The following is a 22536-nucleotide window of genomic DNA, read 5'->3' as shown; positions in this document are numbered from 1 at the left end:
ACGAAGCCCTTCTAACTGGGGTTACTATTTGTTACATCCTTAGCAAACCAATTAGCATTTCCTCCACAGAGTTCACATTCTTGTTGACTCAGCTCCTGGCTGAAACAATTACGCACTGATGGAGTTCAGTTATTTTTTATATAATGAATTTCAGAATTGCAGAAGAAACATGAATTTCCTATATCCCACAGGAGGGAAAATGAGGAAACTGGTGATATCCACTTTGATGCCAATTATTAAAGCTGTGCATTGCGAGAGTCCCACAACACCAGGTTATAGTCCATCAGGTTTATTTGGAAGCACTAGCTTTTGGAGCGCTGTTCCTTTATCAGGTAGTTGTGGACCACAACTACTTGATGCTGCAGCAGCGTTTCGAAAGCTAGTGCTTCCATATAAACTTGTTGGACTATAACCTGGTGTTGTGTGATTTTTAACTTTGTACACCCCAGTCTAACACCGGCATCGTGAGGGTCGTTAGCTTCAAAATTATAGTGAGAGGAAAGTCTGTGGTTGGGAGGGAGGGAGGTCTTTGGGGGGGGGGGGGTTATCCACACGTGAAGGTAGTGTGTTTCCATGGTTACGGTTCACAAACGGTGACCGCCCGGACCCAATTCAATGTGACACCTACTCCAATCGTTCCGTCCGTCCGGCCTCGGGTCCGCTCTTGTCGTTGAATGTCTGATCTGGTTCCCGGGGCGACACCGGGCCGCAAGCGGCGTTGGGGCCTAGCCCTGCTCGGAATTGTGAGTGGAACTGGACTCACACTGTCCCTGGGCGCCGCCCCATTTGTGGCCCCGGCTCTGAGGAGGGTGTGCCTCCCCTTTGTCCCTGCCAGCCCGGCTCAGGTGGAGGTAGTGCTGCATCTACTGAAAGGCCGCAGGGGAGAGCTGGTGGACATCGGCAGCGGCGACGGCAGGATCGTAAGTGATCGACAGAGGTGGACAAGCAAGGATTAGGGGAGGGGGACGGAGAAAGTCGGCGCTAGGCCGGGGAGGGGTGGTGGTGGTGATAGAGGGGGAATGGAAAGGAGGAAAGAAAGGGGAAGCGCTGGGGAAGAAGATCAGGTGGGAGAGGGATGATAGGGAGGTAAAAGATACAGGAGAAAAAGTAGGGAATGGGGTAGTATGAGAGGAGGAAAGAGATGGGGAGGAAATGAGAAGGGAAAATGAGGGGAGAGTGAGATGTTGAGAGGAAAGGGAAATGGGTAAGGAAAAAGGAAGTGAGAAGAGGATAGGAAGATGGATTAAGTAGGGGTACAAGTGGCCGTGAAAATAGGAAGGGGGAAGGGGAAGAGGTGGAGTTGGAGGGAGCAAGATGGCAAAGGGGAGAGGGAAAGTGTGGGAGGGGAGAGAGAGTTGGGTGAAAAGTGTAGGGAAGGGTGACAAGGTAGGTAGAAAGGATGGGAAAGGTGGGTTGGGGAAATGGGAGTAGGCTGGGAGGGGATTGTGGAGTGCAGGATCAGAAAACAGGGTGAAGGTGGAAGAGAAGTATGGGCTGAGAAGAAGAGTGGGGAAAGGAACGGGAGAGAGTGAGAGGGAGTAATAAGAATTTAGTTTTGGGAAAAAAAATCACCAAGAAAGCTGTAAATTGGCAAAAATGTCTTTGGGGCCTTTCCAAGATTAAAACTCTTCAATAATGCTGATTTGGGTTTGAATGATATTTGTGCATAAAGTTTGGGCTTATTCAGAGTTGGTGTCATTTTAGGAAATAAGTGTTCCTTTTTATTTTGCTTCTGGCTTATTGTGGGTGAAACTTGAAGTGACAGGTATAGAAATCGCTATGATGAGTTGCTGGTATAAGTTATGTTGATGATGTTTTTTTTTCAAAAAGAAGAAACACGTACTACCATAAAATTTAAGGAATTTTGTACCATAAAGTATTACTAATGGAATTTAGCTACAATACCAATGAACATCTCTTTCTGGATATGTCCAAGGTTTGATTCTTGTGAAGTATGGTTCCCTGGAGTTCTGCTGCTGAAGATTCCTGAAGGCTGAATTCTTATAGGATTTTCTGTCTTGTTCAGCTTGTGGTGTGACATTATAATTATGACACTTCTGAAGTCTGTAGCTTGCTTGCTTTCTTATCAGGAGAAAGTGAGGTCTGCAGATGCTGGAGTATCAGAACTGAAAATGTGTTGCTGGAAAAGCACAGCAGGTCAGGCAGCATCCAAGGAACAGGAAATTCGACGTTTCGGGCATAAGCCCTTCACCAGGAATTTCCTATTCCTTGGATGCTGCCTGACCGGCTGCGCTTTCCCAGCAACACATTTTCAGCTCTGCTTTCTTATCAGGCATAGATTCTTTGTTTCTTTTCATACTGGTGTTAGCTGCCTGTTCAAAATAAAGCCTGTCTTGCCATTAACTCCTTAAATTCTCTTGTGGTATAAGATAGCCATTTATCAAGCAATTAAATCGTTTATGTAGTTTTGATTCCTTTTTCCTAGGGATGGTTATTTGGCATATTGCTTTTTGTTTTTTTTATAAAGTTTGTTCTTAACCTTTTATCTCCAGAAACAGTTTATTCAAGAGGGAGTTACTGCTCATACTTTCAATCCATGAACAGCTAAAGTTCTGAAGATTACAGTGTCACAATATGGTGGACATGGATTTATATGGCAATGGTTAAGAAAATAGTTCATTAATTGGCAACAATTACCATCTCATGTACAGGAAGATATTACAAAACATGAAAATAACTATTATTAATAAAGCGCATTCTCATGATATCCCAAAGTCCAACCATTCATGGGAAGTTGTAGTAATAGCATATTAATATATGTTACTTGAGTTATAATTGTGAACATGGTGATTTATTATAAAAATAAAAGTCTGAATATGTAACTAGAAAAATGGTGCTGGGTCAGTTGTGTTCTCCATCCCTGCTCCATGTGAAATCACAACTTGGTTTTGATTCTTCTTGTGTAAGAGGTCAATTGATATAGCGTTTGCTTGCTAGTATAGGATGTTGTGAAACTTGAGAGAGTTCAGAAAAGATCTACAAGCATGTCAGGGTAGAGGGTTTGAGCTGTGGGGAGAGACTGCATAGGCTGGAGCTGATTTCCCTGGAGTGTCAGAGGCTGAGGGGTGACCTTAGAGGTTTATAAAATCATGAGGGGTATGGATAGGATAAATAGATCAGGACTTTCCCCTCCCCAAGGAAGAGTCCAGAACTAGAGGGCATAGGTTTAGGGTGAGAGGGGAAAGATTTAAAAAGCAACTTTTTCACAGGATGGTCTGTGTATGGAATGAGTTGCCAAAGGAAGTGGTGAAGCTGGTTCAATTTAAAAGGCATCTGGGTGGGTACATGAATAGCAAAGGTTTAGAGGAATATGGGTAAAGTGCTCGTAAATGGGATTATCTTAGAATAGATTGGTTCAGTTTGGGATACTGGTTGGCATGGACAAGCTGGACCAAAGGGTCTGTTTTCATACTATATCTCTATGACTCTACATGCCTGTGGAACATTGTTACCTGGTGTATTACCATGGCATGTCTCAGCCAATCTGAGTCCACTTGGCAACCAATTAGAATCGCTTTTCTCATGTATAAATTTTTGCTCCCTTTCAAATTTGGCATTATTACAACTGTCCTGATGAGATCAAAACAAAGCTTTGGCATTATGTTTTTTGTTCCGGCAGTACTCCAGTTCTGTACTAAGAAGTGAATTTTTGATTAGTTGATGCACCCATACCGCAAAAAAAATTCTAATCGAATCTGGCATATAAATGTAATGTTCAAGACACTGTTTGAGATTATGGGTTTTGACTACATTTTGGGATGGACTTAGTAATATTCTCAATAAAAAAGGTCAACCTTTTATCATTCTAAAAATATCTTAACACATTGAGTGTTAAATGTTTTTATTAGGAAGAACTTCAAATTTTCCAATATTTTCTATATGAAATGTATTATATTGGTCATTGTGTTGTGGAACTTATGGGCAAAACATTCATAGCGACATGGTTCTGACCAGCTTCTATTGTTGTCTCATCATATAAATTATATCACTGTATTAATAGGTTATGAAAAACCAATCCATTTTTGATAATGTGTTCTTTTAACTTTATAGGTAATTGCAGCAGCAAAGCAAGGGTTTCGAGCTGTGGGTTATGAGTTGAATCCTTGGTTGGTTTGGTATGCTAGATTCAAAGCATGGCAGGAAGGAGTGCACCACAATACCAGATTTTACATCTCTGACTTATGGAAGGTACAGGCACTCTTGGACAGCACAACAATACTGATGTATTAAATACTGTGATTTTTACAATGTGATAATTCTTTTTATTTTTGTCCTGTGTTTTTTTAGGTTGATTTCTCAGAATATAATAATGTTGTCATATTTGGAGTTCCTCAAATGGTGAGTTTGATTTTAATAATTTAGTTCTTAAAAATTATTGTGACGTGTGTATATGAAGGTACATTTTGATAAATCCTATTCCTGTTCCAATACCTCACTGGATGAGGTCTGCATTAGAGAACTGGGGGGAAAAGAATAATTTTTCAAATTGTCCTGCCAAAGTCTCAGTGATTTTTCTAACAGGCAAAACTGTGGGGTGTTTTATGTTTTGAAGGTTGATTTTATTAATGTCTTACCACTAAAATTAAAAAAATACTTTGGAAGTGTCAGTTGTAAAGAGAATGGCACACTATTTCAAGCCTTAGACCTTGGGTTTGAATCCAGTGCAGAATGATTAGATTATAGTTACCTTTTTTCTGATGATAAGTTTCTTCAGTAAAAGAGAAACAGAGCTGTTTCATTTCTGAAAAAGAATTATTGGACTCAACATTTACTTTGTTTCTGCCTCCATCATTGCTGTCAGATATGCTGAGTTTCTCCAGCACTTTGTTTTTAATTTAGATCTACAAAATTTTGCTTTTTAAAAAATAGTTTTATTCTCTTCTAATTTAGTTTCTATTGGCAGTAAGCCCATATCACAAATTGGCATTAATTAAACAGGGATTGACTGGATTAAAAGAAAATCAATTAGGGGAGGTGGTGGTGTACTGGGAACATTACTTGAGTAGGAATCCAAAACCCAGGTTAATGTTTGGGGATATGGGTTTAACTCCTACAGTGGCAGATGTTTAACATTTTAATTCAGGAAAAGCTAGCCCAATGACAAACATTATCAGTTGTCATAAAAGCTGGTCTGGTTCACTACTGCCCTTTTTTGGGAAGGAAATCTGGCAGCCTCACCTGATCTGGTATGCCTGTGACTCCAGACCCACAGCAATGTGGTTAATTCTTAACTGCCCCTTGGGTAATTAGGGATGAGAAATAAATGCTAGTATAGTCTAGTGACACACAGATCCCTTGAATATATAAAAATAACAATAGCAGTAGCTATGTTACTTTTTACTGTGGTTGATAGTGAAAAGCAATAACTTAACAACTAAACCTTACTTTTAAAGTAACTTTTAAAATTGTGGTCTTAGTCATTTAGATTGGTACAATATGGACCATTTGTGTACAGATTTTGGAGGTTTTCTGGTGTTCATTGCATTGTGTAAGAAATCCATGAGGTTATTGGAAGAAAAAGAGTTGATAAATGATCTCTTCTGCAAATAAAAGTATTTTAAGACTACTTTAAGATCTACACAATCTGCATTAAAGGGGGTTGTTTCATGTTCTCAGCACTTGTCCTGAATATAGCAATTTGCAATTAGGCATGGCTTGCTGCTTTGTAAAAATTTATTTTTCCCATCAGCCTGTTGATGGCATGACTGATACTAGGAGCCCATATATATGTGGTTCTTAAAAAATGACTTTTTCCACATTTGATTAATAATGTACTTGGGGCTTTGGTTTATCTAAATGGAAATAAATTTCTATTATCTCTCTCTTTCTTTCAAGGTTTGATTTGTCATGTGAGAATGCAGCCACCATTCTGTTGTTTTGACTGAGTTTACAGGACTAACTTTGTTTAAAGTGGTAGAGGACAGCCAATTAGGTAGTCTAATAAAAAACTTTTGTCTTAAACAAGAAAATTTATTGCATGGCAGCAATTGGGTACATAGTCTTTGTACATTAATAAGATAGGTATTGTTACTATGGGGAGGCCTATAATAATCGGTCTGTCCTGTTAAAGATTCCAAAATGTTGAAACTTTCCCCACCCAAGTTATGATGACATAGATTGATTGAAGCCAAAAGCATTCCTTTATAGGTATTTTCTTACCAGCCTGTTCAGATATTTTATTATATAACATGTGGAACTTGAACCTGATCCTACTGGCTCAAAGGTAAGTAACAATACCACTGTGCCATACAACTCCATGCAATCCCTTATACAACAGCTTGGAGACCTGTTTTAATTTAGTTTAGCTTCTATTTTCCATAGCTCCACCCCTCAACTCCAAGGCATGTTTCAGTGGAGTAGCAAGACAGGTAGTGTGCAAGGATGTAAAGCAAAAAGAAGGAAATGTATGTTTTCAGTCAACTTGAAGAAATAGTAAACATGAAACTCCTGATCTTGGACCAGTCATCATTGGATGAATGTTTTTAAAGCCTATGGGTTCATGGAGACAGTGCCCCTAAACTTAGTTTTGTTATTAACTTAGACAATTATATTGTGGATACCTAATTTCTTATCCGAAAGCAGTTTTTGTAAAAAAAAACTGTCTCTGTATTAGATGCAAAATGAGTCAATATAATTTTATTCTGAAATACAATTTTTGGATTGTGTATTTTTCTTTAATTTAGGAACAGTACTATCAGGGAATTTCTGACTACATTTTCCAATGTTCCAGATGAAGTCCTTGGAGGAGAAACTTCAGAGCGAGTTGAAGAGCAATGCTAGAGTTGTAGCCTGTCGTTTTCCATTTCCCAGCTGGATGGCTGTTCGTGAATCTGGAAAGGGAATCGATACAGCCTGGTTGTATGATGCAAAGTCATTTAAAACCACAGGAAAGAAGTCTTAAAAACAAATGAATGGACAAGGCAGGCATAATTTTCATTTGCTGCAGAGTGACTACAGATTGTTTTCAAGAATTAAATGGTTGCACATCATCAATGGAAGTGATCTAATCAGCTTGGAGTTGCAGCATTGTTTTCAAACTAATCATTTGTTTTCCCCACAGATCAAATAATTGCAGTAACTTGAATTTATGTGCAAAAATATCTGATTCTACTTTAGCAGATTCAGTTTACAAAAGTATCATTTTAAGTGAACAGTGTATAGGTGTGATATTTTAATACAATATCAGAAATGTTGCTAATTAAATCTTTAATTGCCTGGTTTGTTGTCTTTTTTAAATAATCTCTCAGAACCAGAAGCTTTTCTCTGGGATTAGTTTGTATAATGTAGGGTGTGGTGTTTAACCATCTACCTTTTTTTTTAACTTTTAAGATATTCAATCCAAGCTGTTGTAACAATATAGGAACAACATGCCCAGCTTTTTATTATTGTCCAATGGTCTTTTGGTTGTAAATGACTTTGGTAAAGTTGCCATAAATCCAATAGATCATAGGGCTGCTCTCTAATTAGAGAGAAATGATGGTGATTTAATTTGAGGGTCACAAGTCCTCAGGCATAGGAGAGGTTGAGAGGAGAATCCTTTCATGGTAGCTTCAACTGGTGCAAGAATTGAACCCATGCTGTTGATACCTCCTTGCATCACAAACCAGCTATCCAGTCAATTGAGCAAACTGATACCAGTCTTTCAGTGCATGGTGAAAATTAATTGGATATGGTATGGGTATTTAGTTTCCTCCAGCCTATTTTTCTTCAAGTAATCCTCCAATTGTCTGTAGGTGTTGGTAGGATGTGTTATGGACTAGGCCAAACCACTCAAAACATTCTTCAGCAAACAGCCCCAGACCATCACTTTGCAACTTGTTTCGGTAACTATACAGTGAAAATTACCCGGATTAAGATAGCTAGGTTGACAATTAGATTTTAAAACAGACAAATGTATTCACAAAATTATGCAATGAATCATAAAGAACAGAATAAAGAACCCCTACAGAAGTCAGCCTATGCAACTAGAATTAATTATGCTGTTCCGAATATACACAACAGTCCCAATAAGCAGTCTCCCTTTAAAACCCAGTATAAATTGAACTAATGCTTGCTAATGAAGTTGAAGGGCAGAAAAGAGAGTTTCTACACAGCTCCCTGTTGAACTTCCCAGTTCAATTCTGAACTAAAACTGCTCAGCTCAGCTAACGAGCTGAGCACTCCCCATTTATTACATAGCTCACTTCTAAAACATGACCACTTTGGCCTGAAGTCTCATCTGTTTACATCATAAACAAAAAGCCCCTCAAAATTCTTTTCATCTCTGTATCAAATCAGACTGATCAGAGCCCGGTCTGGTTTATTGCCCCTCTGAAAAAAATCAAGGACAGTCTCCTTGAACCAAGGAACAGCTTTTAGGAAAAGAGGGACTAGCTTTTTGACACCTCCCCCTTTTTAAAAAAAATGAACCATCAATATCAAAAGATGACTTCATTTTTAACCTTTCAAGACCCTGTTAGTAGTCTAAACACCCATCTGCACAATACTAACTATAAACATGCACAACCACAAGCAAATTCAGGCCGCCGAATGCCTCCATATCTCATTCGAGTTTTGATGACGCAAAGGCAATCACGTTTTCACAGCCTGCCAAATGCACAATTGTCAGATTGAATGGCTGCAAAAACAAGCTGCAACTAAACAGTCTGGCACTTTTGTCCTTCAATTTTTCCACAAATGTCAATCAGTTGTGATCAGTGTATATAATTATCTCAGATGCATTGCTGATAATATAAGCACTGAAATGTAATGCCAATACCAAGCTTAAAGTCTCTTTCTCCACCGTTGAATATTTCTGTTGATGAACTTTCAACTTCCTGGAAAAATACCTGATGGGTTGTTCTATTCCCTTGTCATCCTCCTATAAGAGCACCGCATTGGCACCCACATCACTGGCATCGGTAGCCACCTTGAAAGGCTTTATGTAATCCAGTGTGGCTAATACTGGTTAAAAGCTTTTTGGCTATCAAATGTCTTTTGACAGTCCACTGAAATTTCTTGCCTTTTTTAAAAAAAATATTTTATTGAAAAAAGATTTTTTAATATTACAACAAATACAAAACAATACAAAAAACCTAACCCACCCTTATCTACAAATGTATAAATATATTGAAAATATATAATAAACCCAACTATTAACTAAATAAATAATAGCCAACAATAAACTAATAAATAGTGGTAACTCAACTCATCCAAACAAGACACTCATACATTCACAGTTCCTCCTCCCTGGATATTGGACTCGTAAAATCCAAACGTTACAGTTATATAAAAGCCCTTTTTAGTGTGGCAGATAAATGTGTGTCCAGGTATTCCAAAAAGGGCTGCCATGTCTTATAAAAATTTTCAGTTTTGTGGCGTACCATACTCGCGAGAAAATCCAAGGGAATATGCTCCATAACAATCTTCCACCAACCTGACAGGCCTGGGGTGTTTTCAGATACCCAACCTAACAAGATATTCTTTCTTGCACAAAAAGTGAGGATATTGAAAAGTTTTTTCTTGTGAGCATCTGCAGGGCACACATTGGGTAGGCCCAAAAGAAGAGAGATCGGGTTTTTCTTCACCCTAACATCCAAAATTCTTTCTGTTGCACTCCAGTATGTTTGAAGTCTACCATAGGAGCAGAGACAATGGTTAAGAGTGCCCGTACCAACCTTGCACTTGGGACATGTTGAAGATGCCCCTGGTTTAAATTTTGACTAACAGTCCAGAGCCAAATGTATCCTATGGAGAATCTTCAACTGTAAAGCATGGGTTCTATTGCAAATTGATATCTTGCTTGCCTTTTCTCAAATATCTTCCTATGCCTCTGAGGAGACTTCAAAACCTAGCTTTCTGTCCCACACCCTGCAGATTCAATGGAACTCATGTAAGTGGAACCCCCCCTAGTTGATGGTATAAAGTGCTAACAGAAAGCATACTCTTAGCACTGAACCCTCCTCTTTATGTTGGATTTGTAGGGATCAATCAAAAGTGTAGTCTTTTATTTGAATAAAATCCCTAATTTGAAAAAAACGAAAGAAATTCCTTTTAGATAGCTTGTGTTTTCATGGTAACTGATCAATAGACATCATTGTGTCTCCCTTAAATAAATAGTTCATGCAAGACACACCCCTAGCTGCCCAATGTTTGAATCCTGAATCCCCCCATTGAAAACCCAGCATACCCACTATAGGCGTAAGAGAAGATGTTTTGCCAATATTGCCTTCTTCCCTCTGCCGAATTGCCCTCCATACTTTAACAGTATTGATAACTATTAGGTAATGGCAATATTCCCTAACTCCTCATTTTGTCCAGAAACAGCAAACTGGTAAGGGGGTGCCTTGCCTGGGAGGCTTCGATATCTAACCATATTGAAAGAGGGTCACCACAGGCCCAATCACTCACGTAGGATAAAAGCAAACTTAGTTGGTAGTTTTTAATGTCCGGAAGGACCACTCCCCCCAATCTGTGAGGCAGCTGCAGTTTAGCTAATTTAATAAGGGGCCACTTACAATGTCAAATAAAAGAGCGGAACCAGCGTTCAGTCTCCTGAATGTTGTTTGCTTATTGAAAATCAGGGGGAGCATCTGTGTAGGGAAAAGCAAATGGGAGAGAATATTCATTTTAATAAGCACTATCCGACCTAACCATGAGACCGGAAGCCCCTCCCATCTGTTAGGCCGGAATCTCGGGATTCCGGTCTTCGCGAGTTCTTTGGAAGGAGAGACCGCACCAGCTTCTTTAGTTAGGAGCAGAGTACCGTTTATTTTACAGAATCACGACTGGCAAACTATACAACGAATTCTACAGCATGCAATTCGTTGGAGAAGACATTCTGTCTTCCCCCTCGGACCTGGCTCAATTATACTTCGCGCCGCCAGGAGTTCCCGGTCAGTTCTCCCTCGTTCGTCCCCCTCATTGGTTGGTACACCTGAGAGCGAGGGGGGTCTGCGCCTCCATTGGCCGTATCGAGGTGCCTGTCCAGCTCCTGCTGTGCCGGACAATGGTACAGCCATCCTGGGGTCGGCAGTTCCGACCCTGTAATCAATGGTCCATTGTTCCGAGTATCGATCTCATTACTATGCGTCTGACAGAGTCAATGGTCTTCCGCAAGCGAATTAACAAACATTATCATTTATCATGGGTTTCGATGGGAATCTATTCTGATAGGTACATTAACAGATGCTTTAGTAATCATGTACTCCGACAGCGCAATTCACACCGTTCGACAGTTACCGGTTCCTTTATTAGTCATGAGTTCTCAATGGGGCAGTCTGATACTGGCTGACATGATCTAATCAGCGAGGAATGTTACTTCAGACAGGTAGCCCTGCAGTTGCCAGGTTCTCCCCCATGGCTGCGATTAACTGTTTAGGGACTGGAGCTGGTAAGGTCTGGTGTAGCAGTAGTGCTACCCTCCCTAGCCCCACTCTTAGGCAACCTAGTGGTTATTCTCCCCAACACATCTTTGGAGATCTTGTTTGATTTTGTCAAATAATTGAACAAAACTGGTTTTGAACAAGCAATCCAGAACTGGAGTAATGAAGAGTAATGAATATACCCAAAACACAAACCACCCCCGTGACCACTTAAATGGGAATTGATATTCGTCCTCAAGACTTAGCACCTTCATACGACCACCCATAGGCATAGCCCCTGATTTTGCAAGATTAATCTTGTATCCTGAAAAGGTGTCAAACGCACAGATGCATTTTATCAGGTGAGGCACTGAAACTGCTGGATTTGACAAAAAAAATTAGGACATAGTCTGCATACAACAAAATATTATGTAATTTTGACCCCACCTCTGGAGCTGATATATTAGGATCCCTACGAATGGCCTCCGCCAATGGTTCAATCACCAATGTAAAAAACAATGCCGAAAGGGGACAGCCCTGCCGGCTGCCCCTAAAAATGTTAAAATTGCTTGATTCTAACCCATTGGTGATGACTGCAGCACTTATCTCAAGAGGGTTGGAATATAAAAGTACCGTTGTGCTACTAAGACTTTATAAAGCTCTGGTTAGGCCCCATTTGGAGTACTGTGTCCAGTTTTGGTCCCCACACCTCAGGAAGGACATACTGGCACTGGAACGTGTCCAGCGGAGATTCACACGGATGATCCCTGGAATGGTTGGTCTATCATACGAGGAACGGCTGAGGATCCTGGGATTGTATTCATTGGAGTTTAGAAGGGGAGACTTAATAGAAACAAGATAATACATGACTTGGAAAGGGTGGACACTAGGAAATGATTTCCATTAAGCGAGGAGACTAGGACCCATGGACACAGCCTTAAAATTAGAGGGGGTCAATTCAGAACAGAAATGCGGAGACATTTCTTCAGCCGGATACTGGTGGGCCTGTGGAATTCATTGCCGCAGAGTGCAGTGGAGGCTGGGACGCTAAATGTCTTCAAGGCAGAGATTGATAGATTCTTGATGTCTCGAGGAATTAAGGGCTACGGGGAGAATGCGGGTAAGTGGAGTTGAAATGCCCATCAGCCATCATTGAATGGCGGAGTGGACTCGATGGGCCGAATGGCCTTACTTTCACTCTTATGTCTTATGGTCTTAACAGGGTCACTGTAGAGAACCTTTACCCATCTTATAAAAATTTCACCCAAACCAAACTGCTCCAGCATATAGAAAAGGTACGGCCATTCAACTTGGTCAAATGCCTTCTCTGCATGTAGAGAAATTACCAATCCCTGTGTTGACTGGTGTTGACATGCTTGAATTACATTAAGCAGCCTCCTAACATTATTGGAGGATCTGCGGCCATTCGTGAAGCCCGTCTGGTTCTCTTTAACAATAGAAGGTAACACAGTCACCAGTCTTCACACGAGAGTCTTAGAGAGGATTTTAAAGTTCACATTTAAGAGTGACATGAGCCTGTATGAAGCACAGTTCTCTGGGGCCTTATCTTTTTTAAGAATAAGCGAAATATTGGCCTCTCAGAGAGGGCCGGAGACAATCATGGCTGTATGAGTCATTGAACATATTGAGCATCGGACCTGACTATGTTTATACGTTCCTTATGGAATTCACTGGGAAGTCAGTCAGGACTGGTCGCTTTTCCACTCCTTCACAGCCTCTTGAATCTCTTGCTCTCATAAGGGGGCATTGAGAAAGGACCCTTGTTTGGGGGTCACGCCTGGGAGCTCCAGATCCTTAAAAAACATTCCATTTTGGCCTACCCCTCCTAACAACCTTCAGATTGGTATACCTTAGTGTAAAATTTCTGGAATTCCATGTTAATCTTTTTGGAGTCACATGTTAGGTTCCCAGATCCTTCCCTAATCGCCGTAATGGCTTGTGGGGCACTCCTTTTCCTGGCGAGATATGCCAAGTATTTGCCTGGCCTGTCGCCATGCTCATATAACCTTTGCTTTGCAAAAGTAAGCTCCTTCTTTGCTGTCTGCGTGAGCACAGAGTTCAAGCAGACTGCACCTCTGTAGTTGACCAATGAGAGCCTGTCAAAGTAAGCCTTCTCGGCTGCCTTCAACCGTGCTTCAAAAAGACATTGCTGTTCACCCTTCTGCTGCTTCCCACTGGCAGAGTAGGAAACCCCCGGCATAGGCTTTGGCAGTTTCCCCAAGGATGAATGGGCTACTAACTGAGCCTGAGTTAATATCTTGGAACGCTGGAAATTCTCCCTAGAGAAATACTCTGCAAACCTATTATCCTTAAGGGATCCATTCACCAGTGCCTCAAACCCACTGTAAGATCCTTAATCTTATCCAGCAGATGTACTGGAGCATGATCAGAGATGGTAATATTACCAATCATACAAGATGTCACGGAATCCAGGGTTGCCACTGGGGTCAGAAAAAAAAATCAATCCTGGTGTGACATCTGTGCGGATTGAAAAAAATGTAAAATCCCTACCTGTAGGGTGGAGACGCCTCCAGACATCAACCAACTCTTAACTCCACACACAGATCTACTAATTCTTTAGTTTGTACAGAGGGTATCGGGGGGGCCCAAGGGCAACCTGTCTACCATGGGATCCATAAGACAGTTAAAATCTCTGCCTATAATGATATGCCAGGACTTGAGACTGATCAGTTTAGAAAATGCATCTACCAAAAATCTGAGGGGTGTGCTAGGGGGCAATAAACATTTAAAATCCCATATTTTTTCCCCATTTATCAGGGCTTTAAGAATTACAAACCTCCTGTGTGTGTCTTTAACACACTCTAGTAACTTAAATGGGAGATTCCTCCTAACAATATAGCCACTCCCCTACTTCTGGTATTAAACAATGAAAAGTAAGCCCGACCAAAGCTATTTTGCTGTAGTTTCAAATGTTCCCTGTCATTCGAGTGTGGCTCCTGTAACAAAGCAATATCCACCTTCTCAAAAGTACCTTCTTCCTCTTAATTAGTTAGTGACTCCCCTTGATATTCCAGGTGCACCCCTTCAAATCATTAGCCATAACCTTCTGCAGTAACATTGAAGTTCCAGAGAGGAGGAACTCAAACCACAAATCACTGAGCCTTAGTGTCATATGATCCATCGAACATAAACACTACATAAACTAAAACCACTACATTTAATACACCTACAAAACTATTAAAGATTAAAAACAACAAAAACTAAAAAAAAAGCCAACATATAAAGCGCCAATGGTGCTGAATAGAGGAACTCTCTCCCTGCCCAAAGGGGGTAACTACCCATCCCAAACTGCCTGTAAGTAGGCATCAGCCATCCTAACTATTTTCCCTCCTCCTAGCTAGAGCCGCACCTCAAACACAAGCAGAAAGGAAAGTAAATACACCATGAAATAGCAATATGAATAAAGAAAATTTTTTTTAAAAGGAAAAAAATGGGTAAATATCCCACCCATCCTCTGGTATAACTTAACTTAGAAATTGAAAGTACACATCTCAAATGCTGCCAAACATAGCTTAAACCAAATTATTGCCAACAGAAAAATATAGGAAAAGAAAGCTTCAACCGGGCTACCTCCGCTTTTTTAAAAGAAAAGACATGCCGAAACAACACTACTATTTGTACATACTAAATTGCTCAGATTAGGTTAATTTGTCCACAAAGTCTCTTGTCTTCTCTGACGTGTCAAAGAGATGTACAGATCCATCTAAGGTGAACAGAAGCACCACCGGATACCTCAAAGAGTACGGAATCCCAAGCTCCCTCAGTCGTCCTTTGACACCGTCATAGGATTTTCTTTTCTGGATTACCACCGCTGAGAAGTCCTGGAAGAACATGATCATAAATTAGGGCCTTCGAATCCTTCCCCTGGATTCTGGAAGCTTCCATGATTCGCCCCTTATCTCTGTAGTGATGGAGCCGCAACAGGAGAGGACGAGGACGTTGACCCAGACCTGATCTCTGTACTGTGACCCTGAGCCCTCTCGATTTTCAAGTCTCTCAATCCAGCCTCCAAGTTAAGGAATTTCAGCAACCAGTCCTCAATAAATTCCACTGGCCACTCTTCACCTTCCTTACCCTTCAGCAGACCGACAATCCAAATATTCTTTCTCCTGCCCCTGTTCTAAAGATCATCCACTTGGTCATGCAAACTATGGACCCGCGTCTCCAGGGCTTGGATCCTATCCTTGGAGGAACTGGCATCAGCCTCCACCACTGTGACTCTGTGCTTAACTTCATCCGTCCTCTTTGCCAGGACTCCCAGCTGCTGTTCATGCTTCTGCAGCATGATAGAGATTGGGGCCTGCTTCTCCTCTATCTGCTTATCCGGTATCTCACGAGATTTCGTGAGCTACTTCAGAAGGGCCTGGTAAGTAATTGAATCTGAGGGCTGGCCTCGGACACTCCTCCTCCCTTCTTCGGCATCTCTGGACAGTAAAAATGCAGGTAAGTCCATTTTTCACAGTTTCCTAGGACTCCACGACCTTTCTAGAGTCCCAGGATATCATAATGGTCTGGGTTGGGTGGGTTAGAAATTCATCCTGCTTGTGTTGAAGCGCTGAACTCTGCAACACAATGCTCCTAGATCACCGTCATCTTGGATTCCCCTCTTGCTCTTTTTTAACAAATCGGTGAGTGAGTAAAGTTCAACACAAACCTTCAGTAAAATCCACTCAACCCCAGGAACTGCTCTTTTCGTCGATGGTGTGGGAAGTTCTCCAATTACTTTTGTTTTTGCATCTCGTGGTGCCATTTGTCCATGTCCAATAACATGGCCCAGGAAGGTGGCTTGGACTTTGGCAAATTCACTTTTAGCTAGGTTTACCACGAAGCCTGCTTTCTGAAGTTGGTTGAACAAGTCTGATGGATGCTGTAATTGTTCCTTCTATGAGTGACTAAAAATCACCAGGTCATCAACCCCACAATGACCTTATTAGTCAGTCTCTGAAATGTGGCTGGAGCAATGTAGCCTGCAAACTAGAAGTTCTGAAACATACGTAAAGCATCAGAAGAATTGTGATGTCAATCAATAGGCAATGCATAATGACATCAGTGGTGTTTTTGAAGCTCAATGCTTCCATGAAATATGTTTCCTTAACCTATCTGAATAGATATGCAGCCGGATGGGACCAATTAGAAGGATATTCTGCTGAATTTAGTTTAGTTGCTGATTGATTGATTGGTTTTGACTGGCTACAGCTGCAATTGTAGAAGTATTTGGTTACCTCACCAGAGGGCGCTCTAACATGGTTAATTTTGATTTTAATGCTGGGCAAGAATTTGTTGGGGCTGACTCGAAGTTTTCCCTTTCTCTCAGGCAGAAAGTCCCAGTTTAGGTTCCATCTGCCCTAGAGGTATGTCAGAAGGGTTGATTTCTGGTGTGTGGAAGTGTTTAGTGGCTTCCAGCATCAAGCTGATCTTGGGAACCTATCAGCAACAAATAAAAGGCAGAAAAATAAAAATTCTGTCAATTCTACTCATGGGGAGGGAGTAAACTTTTTTTTAGGTTGAGCCTATGATTGAATTTTCACAAAGGTTTTGGGGGATTTAAGGTGCAGGTTCATTTGTTCCCCCCAAGTTTTTTGAGCAGTGGTTTAAGATAACTCCACTTCACTCTAGATGTCTTCCCAGAAATCTAGCACCTACTGCAGCCACAGCTTAACATGGCCACTGTTACCCTGATAACCACTAGCAATGAGCCTTTATGGATGTGGCTACTTGCAGGCTGCAACAGGTGATATTTGAAAAATTGTCCAGCTTACCATTCACTGTTGCAAGAAGGAGGTCACTGAGCCTCTGTACTTTGACACAACTGAAGACTTTAATTCTCTCTTGTCAGAGCTGTGGCAGCTTCCCGTTGCTAAAATGCAGATTGTTAACTTGACCAAACAGCAAGGGATGCAGGGTACATTGGTCAAGTATAATGCTGAAATCACAAAACCCGCAGACCAGACTCTGTGAAAATACAGAAGCCAGGTGCAAATGATATTAGCATAATGTAAAAGGCAATAGTTTTCCTGGTCAACATACCCCCAATACCTTATCCACCAAATAGAGGAGGGTCTAGACAGAAAATCACTGGGTTCTGCTGAACAAAGAAACAAATAGCAGCAAGCCATCCAAATGACTGAAACTGTTTCAAACTATTAAGGGAGTGTCCCTGATTGGTCAGAAGTATGGAAAGTTTTAAAGGAAACCATAAAAAACACAAAAACAGGTATAACCCGCAGGCCCTCTGAGATCAGCATGGCCAAAGGCAGAGACCAGCTAACTGTGCTGAGAGAAAGGAAGAACTAAAGCAGCGTCACAGTCCCACAGAGACAGACAGAGACAGAGTGACTGCACAAATCTACAGGAGACTCGAAGTATTGTAAACTTAAGGGGCTGAATAGGATTGGAGATATAATTGTTTTCAATAAAAGCTAATTTAATGTTTTTCCTAATAAAGTTGGGAGGGTTTTGCATTGATACTGCCTTATGTTCATTGACTGCTTTGGTACTGTGAGATAGTTGGGCAAATTCATTCGTAACTTTCTGATGGAGTTTGTAGAGCTTGTTTTAAGGAGGGAGTAGACAAAGATAAGTTAATTGTTGTTTTAAGTCTGTCCAAGTGAAAGGCTGTATTAGTGAGCACAGTGGGTTCTTTCTTGAATATATGTTGTTAGAGATAAGTCTCTTGATTAAACTTAAAATATAAGCCATAGCTACAAATTTAACCTGGTTCAGTGTTTTGTAGAGGAATAATATGGTGTTATTTTCTGGGTCTGTAGATTGTGAAGAAGCAAAAATGGCCTTTGCAGTGTTTTGTACTTCTTGTCAGATGTGGGAGTTTGAAGAGAGTTTAAGGGTTACTGCGGATTATATCCACCATAAATGCTGTTGGATGCGAATCTTATTAGATCGAGTGGATCGTTTAGAGAGACAGATAGAAGCGATGAGGAATTTGCAACAGCAACAGTATGTGATGGATAGCAGTTATATGGCAGGAAGGGGGGAAAGTCTCAGATACAATCACATAGATGGGTTAACTCCAGGAAGGGTAAGAGAGATAGACAGCTAGTGCAGGAGTCTTTTGTGGATATACCCATTTCAAACAGGTTTTTGGATAATGTAGGGGGTGATGGATTATCAGGGGAACATAGCACGAACAGCCAAGTTTCTGGTATTGAGACTGGCTCTAATGCAACGAGGGGTACATTAGTTTCCAAGAGATCAATTGTGTTCGGGGATTCTGTAGTCAGAGGTAGACAGGCATTTCTGTGGCCAGCAGAGAAAAAGCAGAATGGTGTGTTGTTTCCCTGGTGCCAGGATCAAGGATGTCTCAGAGAGGGTGCAGAATGTTCTCACAGGGGAGAGGGGTCAGTAAGAGGTCATTGTCCACATTGGAACCAACGACATTGGAAGGGAAAAGGTTGAGATTCTGAAAGGAGATTACAGAGAGTTAGATAGAAATTTAGAAAGATGGTCCTCAAGGGTAGTGATATCTGGATTACTCCCAGTGCTTTGAGCTAGTGAGGGCAGGAATAGGAAGATAGAGCAGATGAATGCATGGCTGAGGAGCTGGTGTACGGGAGAAGGATTCACATTTTTGGATCATTGGAATTTCTTTTGGGGTAGTAGTGACCTGTACAAGAAGGACGGATTGCACCTAAATTGGCAGGGGACTAATATACTGGCAGGGAAATTTGCTAGAACTGCTTGGGAGGATTTAAACTAGTAAGGTGGGGGTGGGGGTGGTGGGGTGGGGTGGGGTGGGGGGGAGGTGGGACCCAGGAGATAGTGAGGAAAGAGATCAATCTGAGACAGTTGAGAACAGAAGTGGGTCAAAAAGTCAGGGCAGGCAGGGACAAGGTTTGGACTAATAAATTAAACTGCATTTATTTCAATGCAAGGGGCCTAACAGGAAAGGAAGATGAACTCAGGTCATGGTTAGGAACATGGGACTGGGATATCATAGCAATTACAGAAACATGGCTTAGGGATGGGCAGGACTGGCAGCTTAATGTTCCAGGATACAAATGCTACAGGAAGGATAGAAAGGGAGGCAAGAGAGGAGGGGGAGTGGCATTTTTGATAAGGGATAGCTTTACAGCTGTGCTGAGTGAGGATATTCCTGGAATTACATTCAGGGAAGTTATTTGGGTGGAACTGAGAAATAAGAAAGGGATGATCACCTTATTGGGAATATATTATAGACCCCCCTAATAGTCAGAGGGAAATTGAGAAACAAACTTGCACGGAGATCTCAGCTATCTGTAAGAATAATAGGGTAGTTGTGGCAGGGGATTTTAACTTTCCAAACATCAACTGGGACTGCCATAGTGTTAAAGGTTTAGACAGAGAGGAATTTCTTAAATGCGTACAAGGCAATTTTCTGATTCAGTATGTGGATGTACCTACTAAAGAAGGTGCAAACCTTGACCTATACTTGGGAAATAAGGCAGGGCAGGTGACTGAGGTGTCAGTGGAGGAGCACTTTGGGGCCAGCGAACATAATTCTACTTGTTTTAAAATAGTGATGGAAAAGGATAGACTAGATCTAAAAGTTGAAGTTCTACATTGGAGAAAGGTCAAGAACTTTTAAGCAAGAACTTTCGAAAGCTGATTGGAGGCAGATGTTCGCAGGTAAAGGGACGGGTGGAAAATGGGATGCCTTCAGAAATGAGATAATGAGAATCCAGAGAAAGTATATTCCTATCAGGGTGAAAGGGAAGACTGGTAGGTATAGGGAATGCTGGATGACTAAGAAATTGAGGGTTCAGTTAAGAAAAAGAAGGAAGCATTTGTCAGGTATCGACAGGATAGATCGAGAGAATCCTTAGAAGAGTATAAAGGCAGTAGGAGTATACTTAAGAGGGCAATCAGGAGGGCAAAACGGGGACATGAGATAGCTTTGGCAAATAGAATTAAGGAGAATCCAAAAGGGTTTTACAAATATATTAAGGACAAAAGGGTAACTAGGGAGAGAATAGGGCCCCTCAAAGATCAGCAAGGCAGCCTTTGTGTGGAGTCACAGAAAATGGGGGAGATACTAATTGAATATTTTGCAACAGTATTTACTGTGGAAAAGGATATGGAAGATATTGAATGCAGGTAAATAGATGGTGACATCTTGCAAAATGTCCAGATTACAGAGGAGGAAGTGCTGGATGTCTTGAAATGGTTAAAGGTGGATAAATCCCCAAGACCTGATCAGGTGTACCTGAGAACTCTGTGGGAAGCTAGGGAAGTGATTGCTGGGCCTCTTACTGAGATGTTTATATCATCGATAGTCACAGGTGTGGTGCTGGAAGACTGGAGGTTGGCAAACGTGATGCCACTGTCTAAGAAGGGCGGTAAAGACAAGCCAGGGCGGTAAAGACAACTATAGACCAGTGAGCCTGACCTCGGTGGTGGGCAAGTTGTTCGAGGGGATTCTGAGGGACAGGATGTACATGTATTTGGAAAGGCAAGGACTGATTCGGGATAGTCAACGTGGCTTTGTGCGTGGGAAATCATGTCTCACAAACTTGGTTGAGTTTTTTGAAGAAGTAACAAAGAAGCTTGATGAGGGCAGAGCAGTAGATGTGATCTATATGGACTTTAGTAAGGCGTTCAACAAGGTTCCCCATGGGAGACTGATTAGAAAGGTTAGATTTCATGGAATACAGGGAGAACTAGCCATTTGGATACAGAACTGGCTCAAAGGTAGAAGATAGAGGGTGGTGGTGGAGGGTTGTTTTTCAGACTGGAGGCCTGTGACCAGTGGAATGCCACAAGGATCGGTGCTGGGTCCTCTACTTTTTTTCATTTACATAAATGATTTGGATGCGAGCATAAGAGGTACAATTAGTAAGTTTGCGGATGACACCAAAATTGTAGTGGACAGCGAAGAAGGTTACCTCAGATTACAACAGGATCTTAACCAGATGGGTCAATGGGCTAAGAAGTAGTAGATGGAGTTTAATTCAGATAAATGCGAGGTGCTGCATTTTGGGAAAGCAAATCTTAGCAGGATTTATACACTTAATGGTAAGGTCTGAGGGAGTGTTGCTGAACAAAGAGACCTTGGAGTACAGGTTCATAGCTTCTTGAAAGTGGAGTCGCAGGTAGATAGGATAGTGAAGAAGGCGTTTGGTAAGCTTTCCTTTATTGGTGAGAGTATTGAGTACAGGAGTTGGGAGGTCATGTTGTGGCTGTACAGGACATTGGTTAGGCCACTGTTGGAATACTGCATGCAATTCTGGTCTCCTTCCTATCGGAAAGATGTTGTGAAACTTGAAAGGGTTCAGAAAAGATTTACAAGGATGTTGCCAAGTTGGAGGATTTGAGCTATAGGGAGAGGCTGAACAGGCTGGGGCTATTTTCCCTGGAGCGTCGGAGGCTGAGGGGTGACCTTATAGAGGTTTACAAAATTATGAGGGGCATGGACAGGATAAATAGACAAAGTCTTTTCCCTGGGGCCGGTGAGTCCAGAACTAGAGGGCATAGGTTTAGGGTGAGAGGGGAAAGATATAAAAGAGACCTAAGGGGCAACTTTTTCAAGCAGAGGGTGGTACGTGTATGGAATGAACTGCCAGAGGATGTGGTGGAGGCTGGTACAATTGCAACATTTAAGAGGCATTTGGATGGGTATATGAATAGGAAGGGTTTGGAGGGATATAGGCCGGGTGCTGGCAGGTGGGACTAGATTGGGTTGGGATATCTGGTTGGCATGGACGGGTTGGACCGAAGGGTCTGTTTCCATGCTGTACATCTCTATGACTCTATGACTCTATAACAGAGCAAAACATTTGCAGGACCTCAATTGGATTGTAGGTGCTTCCATACTGCAGGGTGCAATTGACTGCAATCATGTTGCTTTACGGGCACTGCATGTCAACTCTGAACTGCACCGCAATGAAAAGGGTTTCCCCAGCAATGTTGCCTCTAAGTCACATGGTCTCATGGTTGTGCAGCTGCTGAGAACCTTTGCTCACATTGAATGGCTTCTGTTTCTGGAAGCAACTGGTAAATATGGTCAGCAATACAAATTGCAGGGATGCTCAACTCCAGCTGGTGTGTAAGTGACAATTAGAAATTTGTAAATATGTTAAAAAAAGCGTGAATACAATTGAAGGCTCTTTTTAGTCTGTTACAGGAAAATTAATAATTG

General features: G+C 41.5%; 1 protein-coding gene across 2 annotated transcripts; it reads left to right on the top strand.

Annotated features, from left to right (window-relative positions):
* The first annotated feature begins 583 nt into the window (after positions 1-583).
* Positions 584-7236, top strand: atpsckmt (fATP synthase c subunit lysine N-methyltransferase). Of its 2 annotated transcripts, none has more exons than XM_060825474.1 (4): positions 584-920; positions 4072-4209; positions 4309-4359; positions 6705-6845. In XM_060825474.1, exons 1-4 carry the CDS (start codon positions 675-677, stop codon positions 6753-6755), a joined length of 486 nt encoding a protein of 161 aa, XP_060681457.1. In that variant the 5' UTR covers positions 584-674; the 3' UTR covers positions 6756-6845. The 2 variants fall into 2 exon arrangements, with proteins under 2 accessions (XP_060681457.1, XP_060681456.1); XM_060825473.1 differs by having other exon boundaries at positions 589-920; positions 6752-7236.
* The last annotated feature ends 15300 nt before the right edge of the window (positions 7237-22536 follow it).

Source organism: Hemiscyllium ocellatum, chromosome 5 (assembly GCF_020745735.1).
Source record: "Hemiscyllium ocellatum isolate sHemOce1 chromosome 5, sHemOce1.pat.X.cur, whole genome shotgun sequence".
NCBI classification, from domain to species: Eukaryota; Metazoa; Chordata; class Chondrichthyes; order Orectolobiformes; family Hemiscylliidae; genus Hemiscyllium; species Hemiscyllium ocellatum.
The sequence above is the reverse complement of the archived record's forward strand: the minus strand, read 5'-3'. Positions and strand labels throughout refer to the sequence as shown.